The 23,721-nt window shown below is 43.6% G+C and overlaps 1 protein-coding gene and 1 long non-coding RNA gene across 18 annotated transcripts in view; both read left to right on the top strand.

The window, feature by feature from the left end:
- The window catches only part of ENAH (ENAH actin regulator), a 109,067-nt gene that overhangs the window by 4,279 nt on the left and 81,067 nt on the right, over window positions 1-23,721 (top strand). For 16 of the 17 annotated variants that reach the window (XM_085542975.1, XM_085542974.1, XM_085542970.1 and 13 more), the window contains exon 1: window positions 22,316-22,474. The exons of the other annotated variant lie outside the window; for it this stretch is intronic. In XM_085542975.1, coding sequence (XP_085399101.1) covers window positions 22,470-22,474 — 5 coding nt within the window. In that variant the 5' untranslated portion in view covers window positions 22,316-22,469. Of the gene's footprint in view, window positions 1-22,315; window positions 22,475-23,721 lie in introns of those variants that run through there. 17 annotated transcript variants of the gene reach the window in all.
- Window positions 10,958-19,988, top strand: LOC146761310 (uncharacterized). Its single transcript, XR_014944567.1, has 3 exons — window positions 10,958-11,097; window positions 13,857-13,924; window positions 19,852-19,988. It is a non-coding gene; the product is annotated as an uncharacterized LOC146761310 (long non-coding RNA).

Raw genomic sequence — 23,721 nt, 5'->3', positions numbered from 1 at the left:
ACTGAGACATATTATCGGCTTACAGGAGGGATGCTTCTGGACCAAGAAAGTTAATTAGCTTTGCTCGGGAACGTTTTCTACTGAAGTAACTGATTATTTTCTTGAGGGGAGGGAAAACTCTTATCTTTAAAGTTGAAAACAGCAAAAAACATGCTAATTTGTGCAAATCTTGATGCCCGTTTCCCTTCTGTGGGGCAGCATTCTTCTCATGTGCAGGGCAAATTTTCCAGCAGTTCTGCAGTAGTTATAGCTTGAATCATAAATCTATCCTTGCAGACTGAGGATAGGCTCAGGAGTGTTTGAAGGCCATTCTCAAATCAGGTGTTGATAGTCTGAAGTAAGATAGTCCTACCCTGCCTGAATGCACCCTCACAGTAGCTGAGAATCTGGTGATGCTGATAGCGGTTTTTTTGGTAACGAAACCATGATGTAATCCAGGATCAGTGGTAAACAGGTGGTTAGCTGTTTAGACATGCAAGGTAGCTAAGGCAATCAAGGTAATTTAGTCCACTGACTTCTCCAGCGTTGGCCCAGCGGTCTCTTCACTCTTCAGTGGCAAAGCTAACTTCAGTGTGTGGAAGCTCTTCTCCTTAGGAGCAAGTTCAATTAAGTGCCCCATAAATCTTATTATGTATTCCATTCATTCCTCAGAGAAGTATCATGAGGGTTAATTATTTCTCTGCTCTGACTCAGACAGTGATTTTGTGCCAGAGGATTCTGGCAGTAAGTATAATCCTAGTGATACCCTCTGTGAGGAAACCATTGTTAACGATGCTGGTGAGGAAGCGCTAATGGAAGCTGAACCAGAGCCTGATATAGAAATCGAGAGACCTAAGGCAAACAAAGGGATGAGGTTGGAAACCTTGTTGTTTGCTGCCTTCCGTAGCAGATCTTGTGAAAAATAACTCATTGTCTCCTTCCCTCCCCACCCAAATGCAGACTGCAGAATGCTTCTCCTGAGGCTGAGCTGTGCTGGAGGGGGGGGATGTGCTGCACAATTCTCTTAGGAAGCTGTGCAGCAAGGAGCAGGTTTCACGCAGATTAAGTGTCTCTTCAGCAAAGCTGGGCTGCAAGGTGGGGGCTGAGTCCCCTGTCCTGCCCATGTTCTGGAGCAAGGCATGGTCAGTCAGCACCGTGAATTATAAATACAGTAGTCATGTTACTAGTGCTGTGGAGCTAGAGGTTTCATGAATAAAGCGTATGTTCAACTCTGTTCTTCTCTATTAGCATTTTACAAATGCGTAATGAGAGACCAGCGATATCTGCCTGCTGCACTGCTGTGCCACGAGGGGCAAAAGGGCTCTGTGTGAGTAAGCAGAGGTAGGTACAGCCTAGCCTGTAAAATTTCCATTGTCCCAATGAGATTATTTTCCTCTCCTACCCTCCTGTGGTTTCCAAGGCCCAGTTTAAATGCATACAATGACATAGTGTAGAGAGATATTTTCCATACATGGCATTGGTTGTTCAGCAGGAATCATTCATTGCTTTAAGGCAGTACTGGAAGGGGTTCTCTTCCACGCTCTAAAAGAGAAATGGGCAGGATTATCTTGGGTCACATCCTTCTTCTATTAGTCAAATGGTAAAACCAGACATCTGAGTTGTTTCAGTCTGTGACCTTACCCTGTGCTTCCTGACAGATCTCACAACTTCTCTGTGGTCTCTAGTTTATATGCAGGATTTTTCAGTCCCTCTGGTGATCTGCATTCCTTCTTGAGCTTTTCCTACTATCTTGGGCCCGTGGGAGATCACAGACATGACTGCATAACTAACCACTTCTCTAATTCACTGCCTTTCTCTGGACCCCCACCTTAAAGGTATTTGTGGCCTTCTCCAATGTTTCCTGATGCTATTCAACATAACCAATATCCTTTCAACTTGCATTCCTCTTGGGTGCCTCCAGAAACAGAACAGTAGTCTCTAATGTTTCTGGACACTGTGGCCCTTTATAACAACCAGCAGTTTACACATTTGTCATTCAACTCACAATCTGCTTTGCTGTTTCTGGCATCATACGGTTGCTCTCTCATTCTCTAACATGCTTAACCTTCTTTAGGCTCAGCAGCTGCTCTCAGAAGGTTCCTAAAGCTGGGGAGCTTTTCAGATTCTCCCTTACTCACTCCAGCAATGAATGTCATTAGCTCAGGTTTTTCTTTTTCCTCTGTTTCATGATACAATGCATTTTTTTCCTTGGCATGTTTCTAAGTACTGCTGCATTTTCCTTTAGCACTCCATGATCTCCTGCAGAGTGTGTTACTCCCCATTAAATATGGCCACTCTCTGACTTTCCTATTTCAAACATCCTTGTAAGCTACACCCTGCAGTTGTAGCCTGTCTTCAGCAGGCTGCATTCAGCAGCACTCCCTTGTTACTGAATTCCCCAGACAGCTGACTGCCTTCTGTCCCCAGTAGTTCTCAGCCTTCTCTGGCTTTTATCATCATCCTGAGACCCCCGTGCTTGCGTTTTGTAACACTGTGAGGCTTTCTCAGACAGCTCTGTCATGGTAGCATCTCCTCTGGTTTGCTGTATCACCACAAGACCTTTCTTGACATACATCCCTTGTTCACCATCCCTGTTGTCCCACAGTACTAGGCAGCCTTTGCCTACATCCTCAGCAACTTCCATGGTTCTCAGATGTCCCCTGGCTGCTAGCTGGCTCTGTTTGATTTTTTCCCCCCAGCTGAACCACAAGCCTCAAGGTCTCCCTCTCTATATCATCTACAATCTTTACAGGCACCTCTGGCTCAGTAATGGTTATTTCCATTGCTTATTTAAATGCTGATGTTTTCACTCATCTGGAAACGTTAACAATCATGCAGATGAAAAGGACTCCCTTGTAAGGCAGCAGATCAAGCATTTGCTTTGTTTTTGTTAGCAACGTTTTTCTTTTTCTTTTTTCTTTTTTTTTTTTTTTTTTGGAAGGAAATACCCGTCTGTCTCAGGGAATTTAGAGAACAGGATGTTGTTACAGCATTTCCAAGAACGTGCATTGTCAGCCTGGGTCTCTTCCATAAGTGACTAAGCATGGTGCCTTTGGTGCTGTATCACAGTGAGCTTACTCAGTGTGTAAGGACCCTGTAAAGAGTAAGACTGGCAGAACTGCTGTAAATCTGACCCATGATCTCAGTGCCTTTGCTTCTCTTTAAGATGGCTATAAGAGTCCGATGTAAATCAAGTGAGTAATATTTTTATGATACTTGCAATATTTGGATGATGGGTACTATAGAACCTCAGACTTTTGCTGTAGTTCCGTTAGACATCTCTATCCATAATAATCAATAAAAGCATCTCAGGTTGGCCCCAGTAAGGCAATTTTTACACAACCTGTTTGCTCAAAGATTTCAATCAGAAAGAAAGAAACATTTTGAACCTTACAGAGCTGTGGAATTAACTTCACTCTGTTATCACCCCTCTTGGAAATATTTGAGCCTGAAATAATTCTAATTGCATTTCTTATTAGCCATTCATGCAGTAGCATCATCATTACCAGACTCATCTCTCCCAGTGTAATGTAAGCTAACAGCATCCGCTCTACATGGGCATCATTACAAAGTGAATTTTTCTTCATGAACGTTTGAACTCTCCATCGTGTTCCTGTATTTTGACTCTCTCCTCACCCCCCAGTGCTTTGATTCCAGTAAGAATCCTAAAATGAGTTTGTCCTTGTAGTTTGTTGTGTGCAAACATGCAAACTCCTTCCTGGTTTCCACTTATAAAGCTTATAAAAAAATGAATCCATGTGACATAAACCTTGCAGTGGTGCATTATGGTTTTATTTAGTTCCTTAGTCAACCCTGCTTTTAGTTATTCCCAGTATTGAGTACCCTGTTTAACTATGTGAGGGGACGTGCTTGTTTGCTTACTTTATTCCTTCTGCTGTTTAAGTTCTAAAGCAGTCAACAGTACTTTAAATATGGATTTATTACTGTTTGTGTACCAGTGAACTGCAAGGGAGGAGAATGTTACTGAGAACAGCGGGGTCATTTTCTTTGTTGCACGAAAGCTCTGTTTAGCAGAAGGGGAAGAAACTGAACCTGGTGCCAGCTATTTCTGCACTCGCCAAGTCCCGTCATCAAAACTTCACAGGAACTGTGCTACCTTAACTCTTCATTAGGGTAAAATCAGCTTAAGATTGCAGACGGATGCTTCCACTGACCTCTGGTCCAGCCCTTTCCTTCCCTTTCTCCTCTCCCCTCAGCCCATTCTGAGACAAGGGCAGAAGCCATCATAACCAGGTGGATGCCACCAGGTGAGGTCTGTGATGGTCACTCTGTGACCATCCTGCAGAAGTCAGTTCAGCACCTGACCCATGTTCAGTCACAGAATAGCTGGATTTTTTTGTAATGTGAAAGCTGGGCTGGACCTGGTACCTTTTCAAACCTGTGAGGTTTTAAAAAAGAGAAAAGCAACAAATGCTGAGTATAGTTTGTGCCGCTTTTGCTTCAGGTGGATGTTTGTTTTTCCATTTTTTCCTGGTAGGAATTTCTCTGGAGTGAAGGATTTCTTTGTGAGTGCTGAGGGGCACGGCTGGCTTCTTTCCAGGTACAGGCTGTCACTGTAGCACGGAGGCTGGAGAATAACCATTGAATAACTTGGGATCAAGTAGACCTCCAGGGAGGTCCAACCTCTACTCCAACCAGCTCCAATGATAGAAGACTGCTCTTTGATAATCCATCTAGGATAGATAGCCCATGGAGAAAAAAATAAAGCCCTTGAGTTTACATTAGACAAACGTTTCTTAAACTTCTCGTGAGCATAAACCTCTACTGAATCATTTGTCTTCCCAAGAATTTCCTGAGCGCAGCACTTCTTCCTGAGCAGTGAACCACCTCTGATTGACAGCAACAGCTCAGACTGCTCCAAGGTGAGGGAGCTGGAATTGATTGCAATGTGCTCGCTTGCAGTGCGAATCTCTGTTTCTTGCCTTGGCAGAACCGTGCTGCAGTGAGCAGCTGGATGATCTTGCATAAGTGCTTATGGCCAGTGCTCATGGCCACAGCCTGGAAGAAATGGGCATCACCTAGTAAGCAGATTTTTCGCTCTCTTCTTTCTGTACTTCACATTCTTTCTGTGATTGACCTCAGTTTATGGTTTATATTTAAGAAAGAATTTTTTTTTTCTTTTTTTTTTTTTCCTCTGCCTTAAATATGACTGAATCCTCTTGCATTGGAAAGTGCATTCTGAGCTGCTTATGGTTAAGCACAGGACTGAAGGAGGGTGTGAGCAAGCAGGTTGAGCCATGACTTATTGCAAAGTTAAGTGTTTTATTTGTCTTGCTTCATAATTTGCCTCATGGTTGAAATAGCAGCATTACCTCTAGCAGTGCTTGCCCTGCCTTCAGCCTCTCTATCAATACTGCTAACAATAAGTGAGCCATCTATTTTTGTGAGTGCCTTGTGACAACCAGCTCAAGTGACATAAGGCACCGGACGCATCTAGACAAGGCTCAGAATAATAATGTGGAGCAAGAAGTCTCCACGTTCAAATAGCAACTGCAGGTTAATCTGGACTGAGTGTTTGTCCTTCAGCTTCTAGTCTGTATGACAGCTATTCACCTAAAATAGCATTTCAGTGGGGAAAAAAAAGGTAAAGGAAGATGTCCTTCATGACAGTGCTCTCAGCCAACCCTTGGAAGGCGATGGTTTACCTTTTAATACGGAACGTGCAGCCTCTCTGAAGTACCCATCTCATCTGTCCTTGTTACCCGTAATGTTATGAAGTACTTTGGTGAAGAAAGTACAGAATAACTTCTCTGAATGCAGCTGAAGTGGAGAAGCGTTAAGGAGAGCTGGGTATAATTACCTGACTTGGAGCTCAGCCTGCACAGTGCTGATCCAAGGAACAAAAAAGTCCTGACTCTGCACAAGGGATCTAGGCAGATTTGAAAGAAATTGCAATAATACAAGTGCGATTTGAGTATCTGGGAAGGTGTTGGAGAGAGTGAATGAACCCCAGCTATGCCCTCTTGGGAGCATGACAGGAAAGAAATCAGCAAGATCAAGAACAGAGGAGTATAATAGCAGTGTACGTGGCACAGGCTGCCTCATATGCAGTCAATGCTACCTGATAAAGCTGTAAGAATTTAAAAGAACTGAATTCTTGGAGTTCATTTGACCCTCTAGCCAAGCCAAATGACACGAGCACGGAGGAAAACAAGACAAGCTATCTCTCTTGTGTCCTTAAATAGCAATGAATAAGAACTGAGTCAGAGCTGAAAATTATGGTACATCTTTAAAGGTAACACCAGGTTAATTAGCTGTCATAAAAGGAGAGCTTGTGCAGGAGGAAGAATTTCTCCCTGCTGGGACACTCCCTGACTGAGGAGGCCTGGTCTTACCTGGAAGGATATTACCTCTACCTCCACAGTCCTTAAAGGGTGATTATTCTACCACTTGGCCACAAACTCTAGCCAGCACCAGCACTGAGCAAGCTTTTCATTTCTCCGTTCAAACAAAGCCTTCACAAATCAGAAAACTGATACAAGCAACAGAAGGATGATAAGGGGTTTGCTGGCAGCTGCATTTCATTTTTAGGTCCTGCTGTGCTTTTCTTTGTACTTGCTGGGAGCTAAACATGCACTCAGGTGGCTGCCAATGATCTGATTGTCCACAAAGCTTTTTGGTGCTTCTGAACTTTCTCTTTCAGGCATTCTAAATGGTTTATAAGTTTTGTCAAAAAAAAAAAAAAAAAAAAAAAAAAAAAAAAAAAAAAAAAAAAAAAGTAGTGATTTTAAAAGGGATGCAAATGGAAAGGTGGATGGGAGTAGGGAAGGTGGTTCAGAAAGCAGGGTGAAAAGAAAAGGAAATGAAATGAGGGGCTGATGGGAAAGTGGGGCATGAGGAAATCCAAGCAGGACAGCAGAAGGGATTTGAAACTCTGTGTTCTTCTCACTGGCAGGTTTTCTCTTTTCTTACTTTCTCTGAGCTCCTCTTTTTTTTCCCCCTCAGTTCATTTATTTTATGCCAAGAGGGTTATTTGTCTTCCCCGGCTTATTGGTAGCGCATCTGGATGTAACTGCCCTGATAAATCAGCTCCTCCAAAGAATGACATCTCAAAATGAAAATTAGGATGGATTTTGAGCTAATTTAAACTGATACACATCTGATGAAGTAACGTTATGCTATGTGCAATTCCGGTGCTTGAGCAAATACATAAACAATGAACGTTATTCCCCATCAATGTGTCAGAAAAAGCAACTGTCTACTTCTTCCCAAGAGATTATTTGACATTTGAAGTACACACCTATCAACGTGTGTATTACGCAGTTTAGTAAATGTAAGCACAGGAAGGTGTTACGTTGACACATACTGGGCTCCAAAGGGTATTCTACTGAGCGTATCCTTTTTGCTAAGTGGGAAACCTTTCACTACTTGATAGTAATGAAACAGCCCGGCTGTATTTTCTAAGTTGTGTTTGATTTGCTTTCTGGGTACTGTGTGTGCTTACTCTGCTTTAGCTGACAAATGTGAGCTGGGGTCATAATGCAAGCTTAAACAATAGTCTGCATTTCTCAGCACCTTGCAGGATTTAGTATTTCAATGGTATTTTTTTCCTCTTACTTATTATTGAACACAGAACGAGAATGCCAAACGAGAGGGCTACAAGTTCTCAGTGTGGCACAGAGCAGGCTGTTGCCTAGGTTGAATCTACCGCCTGCTGCTAGTGTAACAAGCAGTCATCAGCATTAAACATCTGGGGCCTGATGCTGAGCTCTGGGCAGGGCGGCTCTGACTAACTGGTGTTCCTTCTTGCCCTTCAGTCCAGCTGGAGACCCAGTGTTTAGACATGTATTTTCACAGTTCGTTATTCAGTTTATTCCTGGCTACGAGCAAAATACATTTGTCCAGCAGGCTGCATGCAGTTGCTCCAGGAACTGCTGAGCTCCTGTCTTTTTGTTGTGCTGCTGAAAATCAAATTACATAGGTTTAGCAACAAAACTATAATTAGGGTCAATGGAAAACTGCGGGTAGGGTAATACTGTGGATTCTGCAATTTTTCCATGTTGCTACATAGCAGAGCAGAACCTGGTAGTTTTATTGCTCCACAGCGCATTAACGCTGTCAGTAAAATGTCCCCTGCTTCCTGCAGTGGAACTGGCCCTTCAGCAAGCGCATTGCCCAGGCTGGCCTCAATTTGTGGTAATCCACCAGTGTGGCCCAACTGTGCTCCTCCTGAAGTCAATGGCAAAGCTCCTGTTCATTTCAGCAGGAGCTGGGCAGGTCTAGACAGAGAAAATAGGAAAGGACTGGGAAGATGATAGAGCAGAGCTGACAGGAATAGAAAGCAGGCTATCATGTTCCATTGTAATCTCTGCAGTTATCACTGGATTTCATACTGATACCACCGGGAGCCTTACTCATAGATGAAAATCACGTTCTAACTAATATTTAAGCAGTACTTTTTTTCTTCTTCTCCATCACGTGAAGATCTCTTCTCTAGGCTACTGCTGCTCCTGCCTCTGGGTTCCTCTTCTTCCTCCTCTGTTTTTCCTCAGCTTTTCCACCATCCTCTCATTTACGTCCTTCTTTCATCCATTTCCAGATTTTGCTTCTTGGCGGGATTCATCCTCTCACCCTCTACCATTCCAACCCCTAGGTAATCAGCTGTCAGCTTCCTAATTACTGACTGCATCGTGCCATTGCTGGTCCTTTCAGGCGGGAGAGTTCAGCTCTTGAGATCATTCTTCGAGGATGTCAGCAAACTCGGGCAAATGTCATAAGACTGATGTCATGGTTGGAAGGCTGCCCACAAACCCTTCTTATAAAAATTTCCTTTTAAAAGAATCCAGTTTGAGCTCTTGTGACTGTAGAGGTGGTCTGAATACCTCATACAGGTACAAATGATTTCAAAGATAACGTGAGATCCAAGATTCATTCCTCGTGACAGAAGAGGAAAATAAAAATGAAAATGGAAAAGGAAAAAAAGAAAGAGGTAATTGTGGGGAAAAAAGCACAGAAGTGGAAAGGAAAGCAGGCATGGAGAAGGGTGAGAAATACAGAGTGCTCACTTTTACTGAAAAGCGTGAAACTAAATGAAAGAAATGAAAGCCTAAAGACTTGAGGAAAAGAAAAAGAAAAGAAGACAAAGAAGGAAGACAAGTGAGATAAGCTGGAGATTGGGACTGAATTCAATTCCAGCACTGCAGAGAAAAGTTCCAGCTATTGAATTACGGTCTAGATTCTTTAGATTGCAGCGTTGTAAGTGAATAGATTGGCTCTCTTCTGTGCTTACACAACACCCCCTGACTTCAGGACTACCACCGCATGAATGCTTACTGACACCAAGAATAAAAGGTTGAGGTAATTCCTATGCACTAGACGACTTGGAGGAACCTCTGCATGAAGTGGCAGAAATAAAGACTGTATTAAAATGCAAGTGGTCAAAGCAGATGAGCAATGGTTGCGAGGTCAACGTCAGTTCCTACCCAGCTCTTTGTCACATAGCACAAGTTTAATCTGAGCTTGCCCATTCTTGACTGAACAAATGCAAAATGATTTTCAGAGCTTTGGCCAAATTGAGAGGCTCACTGCATGGACAGCAAATGGTACTTCCTTGATTCCAGCATTAGTGATCTCTTCATACTGTAGATTAAGGATGCACTAGGATTTCCTATGTATATGTATATATATATGTTAAATTTTAAAGGCAAAGTGGTATCTTTTTCTTCTGAGTTGGTTACTTTGGCTAGAATTTTCCAAAAATATTGAAATGAGGTCAATATCCTGAACTACAATAATATTACAATTAATTCCTGCCAGCGTTCTAAGTAGCTGAAAGCAGTGACTTATAGGAAAAACTAAAAAACTCAGCTGCAGAAAGCCTAATGTTCATGATGGATAATGTCACAATGTACACTTCTTACCTCGTAAGTTCCAGCCAAAGACCACAGTTCATCCTAAATGCGTTTGCCCTCTCTCAGCCTGCTGGGAGGGTGAGGTTACCACAAGGCACACAGCAGCAGTGCTCGGGACGTGGGAGGAGGCATTCAGAATCCCACAAGGGAAGCAGGAGGGAGCAGCAGACTCTGTGGTATCTTGGATGCCAGTTTCATGCTTAATGCCATCATTCTCTCCCTGCTGGTTTAATGAATTAGCAGGAACTGAAGTGCAGTGTGTACAGTTCCAGTTGTGCCAGGGAATGCAGCCATCAGCAAGGTCTCCCTGTGATATACATTGCGCAGACGCACACTATTATTTTCCCAAAGGCTTTCATGACTCGGGACTCCATTTACTGTTGTATCACTTATGCCAGCAATCAATTCATGCATGACAAAGCCCAGCCTACTCAGAGGTCCTGAAGACTTGGAGGATTGTGGCTTAAAAGATTAAGTTAAAAATTAACTCGTGGCAGTATTTGCTGAATTCACCTCGCCAATTGATTTATCATTTAGCACAGGATCACAGCTGTCTTTGATTTATGTCCAAAACAGAAGAGTGCTTTTTTCCAGCTGCTGTGACATCCCAAGTCTATGCATGTGTACATAAAATGTATGTAAAGCAGAGGAGCTCTGTTTTCCAAGTGTGAAAGGGAAACAAATCTGACTCGAAGCGTACGTCATCAGCATCCCTTGCCCTTTGTTCCCAAACATGGTAAGGAGCAATAGAGCTCTTTGTGGGCTATAACGTGATGTCATGCAAGAATGCACAGCTCTCATTTTTTTATGCATATATGTATATAACAATCTCAGTGGAGCATCTAAAGAATTAAGGGTTATGAAATATCAGGCAACAGCAACATCTAAAAGGTAAATGACACAGTGGATAGGAATCTCCCTTCAAATTGCACAGCACATGCAACCGTTCTGGTCTGTGACAACTACACCACTAGATTTTTTCCATGTTTATCTAAAGTAGCTTAGTAAGCATATCATGCATTCCATTCACTGAGCCTGTGTACAAAAATACAGGGAATGATGACCCTAAGCAGCATCTGTAGTGCCTGCAAGCTTGTCAGAAAAGAGAATGGCTGATGTTGCTGCTGCTGTAATCTATTTCAATTAGTTTTTATGACAGAAGTGGTAGAAATAGCTCCCATTCAACTGCAGCTATGCAGCTGTTACTTCAGTAGAGCTGTACCTGTGTCACTTTGTTATAAAAAAGGTAAGAACCGCACTCCTGTTCTGTGAGCTAATGAGAAAAGGTTGTCAAGAATGGCACAAGGCTCATCTATTATTTTCAGTTTGGAACGAATCCATTTATCTTTTGTGTTTGCTAAAAAGGGCAATTTCAGGGTTTTTTCTGGTGACTGGAAAAAAAAATAACGTAACACAAGATGCAGGCTTCCTTCTGTCCCATATGTCTTAACTATACAAAGCTTTTTTTAGAGAATAGCTTTCTTCCAGGGCAAACTAGCTCTTACTAAAAATAGTCCTTATGAGATCAGATAAAATGAGAGGAATGTTGCTGGCACATGCTGGTTCCTTATTTACAAGAAAGAAAAAAAAAAAAGAAAAAGAAAGAAAAAAAGGCTAAATTAACCTAACCTGTGCCTATAGTACCAGGAAGGAGCTGAAGATCTGCCCCCATTGCACAGGACACTGGTTGAAGGCTGAGAGCTATTTTGGTTGCTGTGGTCTGTGGGCATGGAGATGTAAAGCAGGAGGAACAAGGCCAGCACAAACACTCCTGCCTGCCCTAACCCATGGGACTGGCTGCAGAGATGAGTATGGCCATGTGCTGGAGATCTCCCAATACATGGGGATGATCCATGCATCCTTCTGAGGCCTGGGCCTTCCATCTCACGTGGCTGTGAATTTACTTTAACGCGGTACATCTCTGCTTTCCTACAACCATGAAGCTCAACAGGATCCCTTAGGTAAGCAGGGTCTCAGTTTGAATCTAAAATCCAGGTGCTTCCAGTTATGTGCACAGAGGTCATTCTTCCTCCAGTAGGTCTCGGCGCTGTGTGCTGTATGACCGCAAAACTAAGATGGCTTTTCTGTGTTTGTGTCCTCTTGACTTTGAACTTCAACATCGTCTCACCCACTTGTCTTTGTACAAATGTCTTCTCTTGAGCCTTTTAGTATTGAACAGTGCCAGATCCCTTCTAATTTCTGTCTCGTGTAATATTTTCAATCAATTCAGCCCATTATTGAGTAGACTGCAAGCCCCTGAGACAGGGCTTGCGTCATCTATTAAACAAAATGCTCAGTAATTATTTATGATTTCTTCCTGGGATGAGATTGCAGCGTTTGTGTACATTATTTAACCTCAGATACGGGGCACAGTTGTGAAGCTGGAAGAAAGACCCATATTGTGAGGAGGGCTGAAGGTGATGCCTCAGCTTGCATGTGTTGTCCCATAACTGTGTCAGTAGGCAAACATACTGCACATGTATGCTGAAATCAAGCCAAAGCATACGAGTCACCTTTTTAGTTGCTTAAATATTTGTTCATGCAACACGTTGTGAACTGCATATCCGTACAATTACTGACTTGGTATCCAGCTAGCCTCCCTGTAGTGGTGTGGTCTGTTTTTGCACCTTGTTCCCTTCACTCGTTGCTGAAGAGTAAACCTGCAAGCTCTGCAAGCTCTGCAAGCTCTGAGTGGTTAGACTCTTTTCCCCCAAATAATGTATTTTCTTATAAAGAATTCATTGACATACTGCATTAGAAAACCATCCCACAATCAGGTTAATTTTATTTTCTAACTAGAAGAAGAATCCCAGGATCCAGTTGTTCATTTATAATTCAGCACTATGCTAAAAAAAAACGAGAGTAGAAAACGTATAGTTGTAAATCACACTAGCAGCCACAGAACAGTGCAATGCCGAGCAGCCATTTTAGGTCTTTGGTTGCTTTATACCCTTTCCACATAATGAAGCCTGTTAAATGAGTCCTTATGGGAATCATTCACGAGGTTTGTGTTTTGTGCATGAAATTCCATGTACACGAGATTAATTTGGCAAAGTAAATGGTCTGTATTCTGTAAGAATTAGTTCAAGGTAGTTTCTTCTGAAAGGCGTGTTGCTTGCTAGATGTAACAATAGTATTATCCTTTTAAGAAAATTTAAACCCATTCTCTCTGGGGAATAAAAGAATTAAATGCATATTTCAGGGTGATTGTTTCAGTCCGAGGAAATACAGGTAGCAAATTGAGTTCTTGCTGGTTTTTATTCAGAAGACGTGGTCTCCCATATCTTCTTTTGTTTCCGAAGCCATAGTCTATGGCTAGATACGTGAAACATATCCTGTCTTCTCCTCTATTACAGAAATGACCTGTTGCTTTTTCATTTCAGGCTTTACATTGAAGCCCTAACAATGGATTGAGTAGAGGATCTCCCTAATAAATGTGTACAATTGTAGTCCACATTTTTTCTGATGTTCTGCTGCTGAAATCACCACTTCCTCTCCTCCCCAAATTTGCTTGTGGACAGATGTTTCATTTTTTATCAGTGAGAAATAATCCAGGTGTCCAATCGACCCAAAGGTTGTGCATTCATTATTTGAATTTAAGTCAATTAGAACAGTGCAGATGCCTCTTGTGTTTGATGAATTACTTCCAGAGAAAGAGTAGAGAATTAATTAAAATACACAATCTAATTGAACTGAAATCATAAGATTTTGTTTCTAGGAAACATCTTCTGAGTACAGATGAGTCTGGAGTTTTGTGCTTCTGTCTAAGTATAGAACGTATCATTTCAGCCCGCACCACCATACTTTGAATCTGATGTTCCTTTGCAGACTGCTGGTCTGATTTCATTTCATTTCAGAATGGAGTACAGCTTAAAATTCCCCAAACCCAGAGACCTGGGTGGGGGCGTAGAGGGGAGACATGTGATTTTGATTTCGGTTAATTTTAGATTTATTTCTGTTCAGGAGATCAGTTGTCTCTTTCTAAATGTGTTTTAATTTTGGCAGACTCCTCAGATGAAAGGCTTATTTCAAGATATTTCCTGTTGAGTAACCGATGTTGCTGCTGCTGAGAGGTAAAGGAAGACATACACAATGCTGAAGGGAACGTATGGTAGTGTCATGGTAATGACAGGCATGAAACCGACGGGTGCCAAGATCTGTCCTGCCGCCTCAAGCAGCCCAGCAGGCAGTGTAGGGAGAGAACATAGCATACAGTATCATCAGATCTATCCCTCCAACCTTTTGTGTGAACTCTGTCGCCACGCATTCAAAACACAGCTTATTACTAGTATTACGTGTAATCACAGCTTCTAACTCTTGCCCTTTCTGGTACAAAGATTCCCAGTCAGTTTCTCAAATGATGTTTGGTTGCACAGGCACTCTTTATCATTTATTTCCAACGTGCTAAAGATGCCAGGAAACTGCAAAGCAGAAGTCTATATGATACTCCCATTTGGAAAGAATGATGGTAAAGTGAGATAGTGGCAAAGGTTCCTTCCTTTGAGGTGACCACTCAGAAATCTTGGTGGTTTGATGAACTCTGTTGTAGAACCTGGAATACCACTATTCCCATCCAAGTATTCCTTTTGTTGTCTTGCCCTACTAATGGCCACTGCTGTGCAATTACTCTATAGTTTCTGTTCCCACCTAAGACTCCTATCCAATTTCACAGCTGTAATAATAAATATGATGGTAAATAAGTAAAGTTTAGGATTCTTTTTAATGTAGTGACAGGAGAAGAGACAATGAGATGGAGCACTGGACAGTTAAGTAAGGTGGATCTTTTTTTATTGTCTTGTGGATGATCTGCACTTACATTCAAATCCTTTGAATATACAGAAACCAGCTTTTTTCTGGTTCTTACAGGTTCTTCCTATAGCTGCTGTAAGGAGAATGCAATAGCTGGGTAGAAATCATTAGACAAGAGAGGTTAGAATCTCAGGAGAGTATGCCTGCAGAACTTGGTAAGTGAAAACAAGGTCAGAGAATGTTATTAGCTTTTGAGGAAAACCTCTCATAAGGGTTGTAATAAACATATATAGTAGGATATAGGAACAGAAACATGCTTATGGCTTACCAGTGTGCCCTCATGGAAACCAGTTAGATATACCAAAGGTGAAAGAGAATGTGAAGGAGAAATGTTTATGAAGTTCAGCAATTTTATGAATTGCAGCTAACTTCACAATATTCTTAGAGGAGGAACAGAATCTCCGGGGCAGTCCCTTGTGTGCTTATTTAATTTAATTAAGTAATGCATTTTCAAACCACTTTTTTCCATGCAAAGGGATCTTAATTATAGCATGAGAATCAGATGTAATTGATGTTAAAAGATCTTCATGTGAATGGAAATACTGCACTGCTGTGTCTGAAACCACAGGAAAGAAGAAACGTCCCGCTGGAAGGCAGGTGTTTATATGGGTCAGCTCTGTCTAATTTTGTATGTGCTGAAGATCTGGCTCATTCAGAAAACTCATGTACATACAATGAGGATAATTTCCTTGTTTCTATGAGTTCAAAGATCCATCCAAAAATTTACCTGAAAAGAAAAGCTTTCTAGAATAGGATCATACAAATGCCCAAGCAGAAGTCTGATGTCTGAGACCTTCCTGCAGTACGTACCAGCTTGGTCTTCCTGAAAAAAAGTAGCCACTTCAGGCCTTTCTCAGGGGTCCATATGTAAGAGGAAGGAAGAACACCTCTTAGTTAACATACAAATGCAACCAATAATATGTTTACTAGGACAAAATGTCTTCCTTCTCTGTACAAGCTACAGGCAATATTTCTAAGGAATCATTTTGTCTCATTTCTGCACTGGTCTCACCCTACTGATCACCTCATGAAAAAGAATCACAGAAGCACCAAGGTTGGAAAAGACTTGAAAGATCATCCAGTCCAACCATCCACCCATCACCAATAGTTCTCACTAAACCATGTCCCTCAACACAATGTCCAAACACTCCTTGAACACCTCCAGGGTTGATGTCTCCACCACCTCCCTGGGCAGCCCATTCCACTACCTGATCACTCTTTCAGAGCAGTAGCATTTCCTAACATACTGGGCAAGGAGAAACTTATCTTTTTTTTTTTTTTTCTTTGATCATGTTCTCTCAGCAGCACATCAGCTCATAGTACTGATGATTTTATGAGTACATCATCTCTATTAGATGTTAATGGTTATGGTTGCTTTCAGTGCAGGGAGGTTCTAAAGCACAAACAGGTAAGAGAGGGAAGGCTTGTCATTTCTTTGCAGGTATGCCAGTATCCTGGCTGTAACGTTGTGTTAATAATTTCAAACATTACAAAGCTGGCACTTCCCCTCCACCCACTGGCGTAGTCACAGCAGAATGAATGGCTCATTGTTATGAGAATCATTTCACTGCACAAGGCAACCTCTATTCACAATTAAAGGGTTAGAAATGTTCAGCCAATAATAACAATTAAATAAAATGATTGTCTGAGCCTCCCTTCGGGCCTTACCATAAATCAGCCTTTCTTCATTTCACACAGTCGGTGCAACCTGCTTTTCATTATATACCCACAGAATTTTTTAGAGTAGCAACAACCTTAGTAGAAATGGTCAAGTGAGATGTGTTTTCTGTTTGCATATTCAGGAGCAAAGCACAGCTGGCTGCATATTGAATGAAGAGGCTGGGTTTTTGCACCCAGGACCAGGAACATGGGAGGGAGCTTTGAATAATGCTGCAAAACAGTTATGGAGGCCTTGGAGAAGCTGAGCTACGGGAATGCTGACAGGTCTTATTTAGTGATATAGAGTGGTTGATGTTTTAGGTACAGGTGATGTCTGTAGAAGCCCAGCATATGAGTGGCTCAGAAAAACACTAAGAAATAGGGAACAAGATGGTTCTGTTCTGTCCGGGGCTGGAGGAAGCAGGAAAACATCCATCACTGTTTATGTAATTGTATTTATGAAACATGGGAGCTAAACTAACAGAGGAAATGGAGAACAAACACACAGCAGAGACAGTGAATGTTGTTGGTACTGGCGCATAGTCCTGAGAGTGTGACTTAGGGCCAGTTGTAAGGAATTCCTTCTCACTGGTGTTAAGATAAGAGCGTATCTTAGTTTTGAAATTGCTGCTAACTGGTTATAGTAATAATAACGGCATGTGTTAGTGTTGTAATCTCTTAAAAGCTCATTTCTTGTCTTTTTATAGAACTGTTAATTCATTTGGCAAGCATTTCTGTGATGTTCTTTCTAAAATACTGAAGAAGAATATCTTTGCAACTGCTGCTTTGTATATTTTGAGTCTCATGCATGATTTATCGCTTACTAAATTTGAACTCCAAATTATGGAGTTGGCTTTAGCTATTGCCAGAAAGCATAATCTGCAGTGCTGGAAAGGAGTAAAGAGGTTATCATCATCTTACTAAATTTCTACCTTTATTGGAACAATATTTTTAATGTGACTTTCTTCTAACCTCGCAGTCAACAGATGCTAACTCACAATAGCAAAAGTGCTGTCATTTAACTATAATCGGGACATTATTTTTGTTGCAAGTTATTCCAACTTTGCCGTCAGTGGAAAGTAGCAAGCTATAGTAAAAGTGTTGTCATTCATCTATAACTGGGACAGTACTTTTATCGTGAGTTATTCCAACTTTGCAGTGAATGGAAACTAACCAGCAATAGTAAGTGTGTTGTCAGTCATCTAAAATAGAAGGGAGGAGAGAGGAGAAAAATGGTTGAAAGACAGAACGTGTTTGCAATGAAGACAGAGTTGGATATTCCCACTGTGTCACAGCATGTACTGCAAATATCTTCCTTTTGTTTGTTTGTTTGTTTGCCCATTGGAGATAAACTACAAAGTAGCTTAAAAGTGATGAAATTTGATACAGGCTTCTGACTCCTTTGGCATCTGTTTACTTAAACTGTGACAGAAGGACAGGGAATGGTGAAGCCAAAAATGCCCTGCTAAGCCAATTCCCAGGCAGCATTGGGGCCAAAAAGCAAGGTAAGCAGCTGTTTGCACACCTCAGTGCTGTTTCAGCTAGAATGTAGCAGGTAACTGACAGCAGCTATCTGATATAAGTGTTTTAGAAGTAGCTTGGATATGGAGGCAGCAGTGTAGACAAACCTTTCAGAGTAATAGTTCTTCTAGGCAAGAGGCGTGTCTTTGTTTTCTTTGTGCTACAAGTGCACTGTAGGCACTTAGCAATTATTAATAATAGCTAATTAATAATGGTTCAAATCCTTGGCTGTAGTTAAGGAACTTAAAACATAACTCATACGGAGTTGTAAGAAAAGATGGCTCAAAACCATCTTAACCAAACCCTGGGCCAGCTTTATGCCTGGACTTTCCTCCAGCATAAGATAAAGCAGCAGAGTACAATTTGTTCTAAGACATTAGCAAGGGAGAGCAGAGAACATAATGAATACATTTTATTGGTAATGCATAAGGAGAATGCAGACTGGTGGCAAATAAGACCACTAGGGGATAAAAGTAGAAAATTAGAGGGAAAGTAAGAGATGAGATTGGTCTGCCACAGTCGTCCTAAATCAGCACATCACCTCACAAGCCACAGAAGTCAGCAGTGGAGTGGAGGTGAATGACAGACAAGGGTCAAAACAAAGATAATAATTCATCTGAATGTCAGAAAGGCATTTTTACGCTTAGTACACAATGCGTTGATTTACATTTGATAGTCCCTACACAAAAAGAGGCTTCAGCCCTCACTGAATAGCCTGCAGCACAACACAAAATCTTTCAATGAGAATACTAGGGGGAAAAAGCAAACCCTTTTAATTCAAGGAATTCTGGATTAAATATTTGAATATACTGGGAACAGACCGAAAGACAGATACCATACTCCCGGCTCACATCTACAGAGGTTTGTGGTTGGATTTGATGATGCTGTTTGGCAGTATAAGGGGCACTATAGGGAATCCTGGTGGAAAGGCACTGTGAAAAGCTTCAGCTGCTGTTTTTGTTCCTCTTCAGATGTGCTTGATGGAAGATCTATAAATTGTTTACTTGTATAACAAGGAGCAGGAAGACTGAGAGTCACATTCAGGATTCAGAAGACTGTGTCTGTTAATGAAGGATTTGATTCCTTTTCCAATCATAGTCAAAACCAGACTATGATTCCATTAGGGAAAGACCTTGCTGACTACTGCTGCATTTATCTGCTGAGTCATCCCAGTAATTGTAATTGTTTATTTTAGCATTCTGAAAGAATTTCAGAAGTAGTTTACTCCCTTCCCACAGAAGATGGCTGAGAAATACTGCAAAATGTCATAAATAAAATAGAGCTGAAGAGTTTTAGGTTGAAAGGCTTTTCTTTAATGGTGTGCTGTGCAAGACTGCAGCAGCCAGCAGACATGTGGCAGCCTGAGACTGAAAATGACTTGGGGGTAAGGGAAAGAAAGAACAGGAAGAATGATACCAGTCAATATACGCTATCTGTCCTTTAAACAGTCTGGTCCTCATCTTGTTCAGTCCCGTGGAGTCAGTACAGACATCAGCTCCGCGTCTGATCTAAAGCAAAACATGCATTTTAAAATTAGATTAGCATAATCAGTGATGAGAATAATACGTTAAATCATTTAATTCACTTATGTTTTGATAACATTAACAAGACTGTTAAGAGGAGCGCGTTGTCAGCCATTTTCTTTTAGTTGACCATTTATTTCTGGAAATCCCATTGCTACCACCAGAGAAGGCATTAGCTTTGTCTCTGAAAGTGCCTTGTTTTTGTAATTCTCTCACTTCTATTATGCAGTAAATTGCATTTTCTTTCTATATTGGTTCTACAGAAAATAATCCAGCAAGCGAAGTAGAAAAACTTTTCCTATGTCTTCAAAACCCAAACACTACAGACACATTAAGTAAAATGAACAATAACCTTCAAAAAACCCTAAACCACCAAGAAAACCACTTCCTCCCACTCCAGAAACCTCTCTGATGTGCATTCTGCATTATGCTATTCTCAGAGCATTGAAAAATGCCAAAGTGATCTTGTGTAATCTCTACTGCCTTAGGATACTGGCTGTCGTGAAAAACGAAGATCTGAAGATCTGGGCTGAGTTTTTGTCTTAAATACAGAATTTCCGGAGAAACAAAGGCTGCAAAATGGAAGGCAGTTTCAGAGACGATGGGGAAACCTCATAGTGAGAGGATGCATTATTCTGCTCTTTGAAGCTTTTGGATTCCCCCAGTGTCTCCAGAACATTAGTCACGCATCCTCCTCATCCTGTATTGAGGGTGATCCATGCTGACGATATGAGACCAGCCTCAGCTGGGTTTGCTCGGGAGAAGCCTGCCAAACCTTTTGCATCTGACTGATGCTAAGCAGAAACACATTCTCTTCTGGTTAATGCCTGGGTGAGCCATCTCTCTAGAATTCAGAAAGCCTCCACTGAGCTGCTGGGAGCAGAGGCACAACATACTGCCCGACCTGAGCAGACACATTTAATTCCAGTCCTCAGTTGCAGCTGAGCAGCAGAAAATGCAAGAGGGAAGGATACAGAGTGGCTTGTGGGTATTCTGATCTGCTTGGATCCCAGTGATGGAAGATACAAACAGCACTGTGACACAAATCATAAGAGCCATTATATGCTTCTGCTTCCTGAGCCATCAGTGGCCCTACATTATTAGTAATGACACCACCAGCTACCGAGGCTTTCTACCACATCCTTTTTGTCACTGCAATTAGGGAGAGAGGCGGGAGGTGCTGTCAAGGGCATGAACACCTACGTTCTGCCACTGGAGGATCCCACCAGTGAGAAAGATGATTGGTAGGAGTGCACAAATTGACTCGGACGCATCTAACGATCACAGCTTGGGAACATGCAGGCCAGTAACAAGAGATTACAGATTCCTCAGGGCATAATTCAGAACCACAAGGACGTACACGGTGCTAACTCACTCTTCTGCTAAACTGCTCTAATTTCTTGACCACAACATTGCTAAATGGGCCTGGAAACAAAAAGACACTCAACATTTATAATTGATTTCTATATTTTTGGTTCCCTTCCTTCTCATATAACTGCTAATGTGAGCTTTTGCAGATTGAATATTCCGTCACAGCTTAATTCAATGGGATTTCTGACTAGGCCAGCACGCAGCATGACTTCGCACTCGGTGACACGGGTGATGCCGGCACACAGAATGTTTCTTCTGGCATTTTTACAAGTTCTGTTGTACTACACTGCATGTCTTGAGAAATCAAGCTATGACCAATATCTGATTTGGCTAAGAACACCAAGCATTATAACACAAATAACGCTAATAGGTTTTTGTTAGGTTTTTCTTTTACTTTTATTCAGTGTGTAACAGCTTCTGTCTCTCTTTTCATTCCCTCTCAGGCAGACTTGTTGCTGAGGCACTTTCAGTGCTTTTTATACACCTGTCACAGCCAAAGTTCCTTTAGATGTGACTAATGTAACAGTCACATCAGAACAGCTGCATTACCATCCTGATATTTTCTAGTGTAGAGCAATTGGGATCTCTGAAAAGACTCCTTTTTGTCCCAACATCTCTGCCATTGTTTCTACCGATGTATCTCCTACTACAGCCAGCTGGATATAGATCTGGCATATATCTATATGGATGCTTAGATATAGCAGTTAGATATAGATCTTCACGTTTATATTTGGCTGCTTCAAGTTATCTTTCACCGTCAGAATGGCTTACTTCTGAAACCTTTTATTTGGAGGACATTTTGGTGATACAGTAACCACAGACCTTAGAAAACTCCTGACTCGTCAAGATTCTTATGATCCACAGTCAGTCCCCAGCGTCCCGAGTGCTGAATGGAAACAATGAAGAGAAACGCATTTAGCAGGATTCATTTGAGTCCCCTATTTCAGACTGTGCACACATTGTTGTCAGAAGTACCCACTCAATTTTTAAGTGTATGATGCCGCTTTTCTTCTGATTACTCATCTGCCTTTTGTGATTCACCTCTACAGATACATTTTCATTGACATCATCCCTATGCCAGTAAAAACATGTTCATTTCCTTCACAAAATCGGTATCCATCAGTTTGAATTTCAGAGCCTGTCCTTTTTTCTCAAGTAGTATTTCTAACTACCGACTTTCTTTCTCATATCCTATATGTTTTTAATAACTCAATCCTAGAAAACAATGACAGTTGTGAAGGAAAGATCAAATCAGTGATGCAAAAGCATCGCTGCTGCACAGGGCGGCCTCAGAACAACGACAACCACCCATCACACCTGGATGCACCCCCGGCGATAGGCGGCGCAGCGCCCCGGGAGCCGTAGCCCCTCACGGGGTGGGCGTGCCCGCCCTCGCCCCGCCCTCCCGCGGCCCCGCCGGTGTCTCCGGCCTCCCCCGCGCTGCCGCCCTCCTCCCCTCGTCCCCCCGCCCTTCCCGCTCGTTGGTTCGCTCCTCTCCGCCCCTTTCCCCCACCTCTCCGTCCCCTCCCACCCCCGGCGCCCCGCGGTGGTCTGGCCCGGCCCGGCGGCGGAGGGAGCGGCGGAGACGGGCGGGTGGGAGGCGCCGGCTGCCGGAGCTCTCGCTGTCCGTTGAGGCGCCGGCCCCCGCGGAGCGGCGGCGAGCGGAGCGGAGAGAGACAGAGCGCGGCGGGGCGGGGGACAGCGCGGAGCTGAGCGAGGCGGCGGGAGCGGCACCATGAGGTGAGGGGCCGGGGCCGGGGCCGGGGCCGGGGCCGGGTGGGGGGCAGCGGGCCCCCCTCCCTATAGCGGCCGGCGCGGTGCCGGGGCTGGGGGCTGAGGAGGGGGGGATGGCGGCGGGCCGAGGGGAGCCCCGCGGGGGAGGGGCCCATTGTTAGCGGCGGCGGCGGGGGGGAGGGGCGGCCCCGGCCCCGGCCCCGGCCCCCGCGGCGGCGAAGTTGAGGGGCCTGGGGGGAGCGGCGGGGCCGGGGCAGGGCGGGGAGCGGCCGGGGAGCCCCGACCCTTGGCGGAGCTGTGCCCGCAATGCCCCGGCGGGGCGGCCCAGCCCGGCGCCTTTCTTTCTCCGTGCCTTTCTGTCGTTCTCTTTTTTTTTTTTTCCTCCCCCCTCCTTCTCTGCCCCTTCCCGGCGCGTGTTGCATTGCAGCAGCTGGGCTGCTCCCTGCGAGATCGATACGGAGCGGGCGGCGGGGAGGGGGAATCCCCCCTCGGGGGATCCGCGATGTAAACAGCGCCGGGCGGGGGCCGCCCGCTCCCACTCGGGACCCGGCTCCGTGCGCCCCATTCATTTGTCCCCGCGGCGCTCCCGCCCCGTTCCTCCTCCCGTTTCCGTCGTCCTCTCGTCGGATCCGGCCCCAGCTGCCCCGCAGCCCCCAGGGGCTTCCAGCCGCTTTGTGTTGCCGAGGCCGGGGGCCCCTCCGAGTGCGGAGAGGTCCGCAGGGTGAGAACGGGTCGATCCCTGTGCTGCGGCGTTGTGTCCGTTCATGCAAAATCCTAATTACGGGTCTGAACTTCGAGGTTTTTGCTTTTGTTTTGTTTTTCCCCTTTTCCCCGTGTGCCTTCTATGCCTACGGTAGCACTGCAGCTGGAAGCGGTGGGACGTGGTTTGTCCCTGCCGTTCTGTTGGAAAATGCATTCCCGTATTTCCCTCTCACTCTCTTTGTTAGCCGTAAGCATTCGCATGCTCCTTTCGCCCTCGTTTCTCGTTGTGCTGATTTATTTTCACCCATCTGCATCGCTGTAAAAGCGGGGTGCCCCGCAAGTACAAAGTTACAACTTGAGCTCCCAGCTCACACCCGGACCCTGCAAACAGGGGGTGCCCCTGACTTCCTTGGGCAGTCCTTAGCACGGACTTCCACCATAAACCTTTGGAGAGGGCCGTGTATTAATCCAGTTTCTATGCTGGCAAAGTGTGGTCGGCGCGGAGCTAGGGAAGGTGTCCCAGCACCTTGCTGCTGCTGAAGCGTCTGCCT

Source organism: Coturnix japonica, chromosome 3 (genome assembly GCF_054131305.1).
Source record: "Coturnix japonica strain WE chromosome 3, WE-NBRP24, whole genome shotgun sequence".
Classification (NCBI taxonomy): Eukaryota; Metazoa; Chordata; class Aves; order Galliformes; family Phasianidae; genus Coturnix; species Coturnix japonica.
This window is presented reverse-complemented; position numbering and strand designations above follow the sequence as displayed.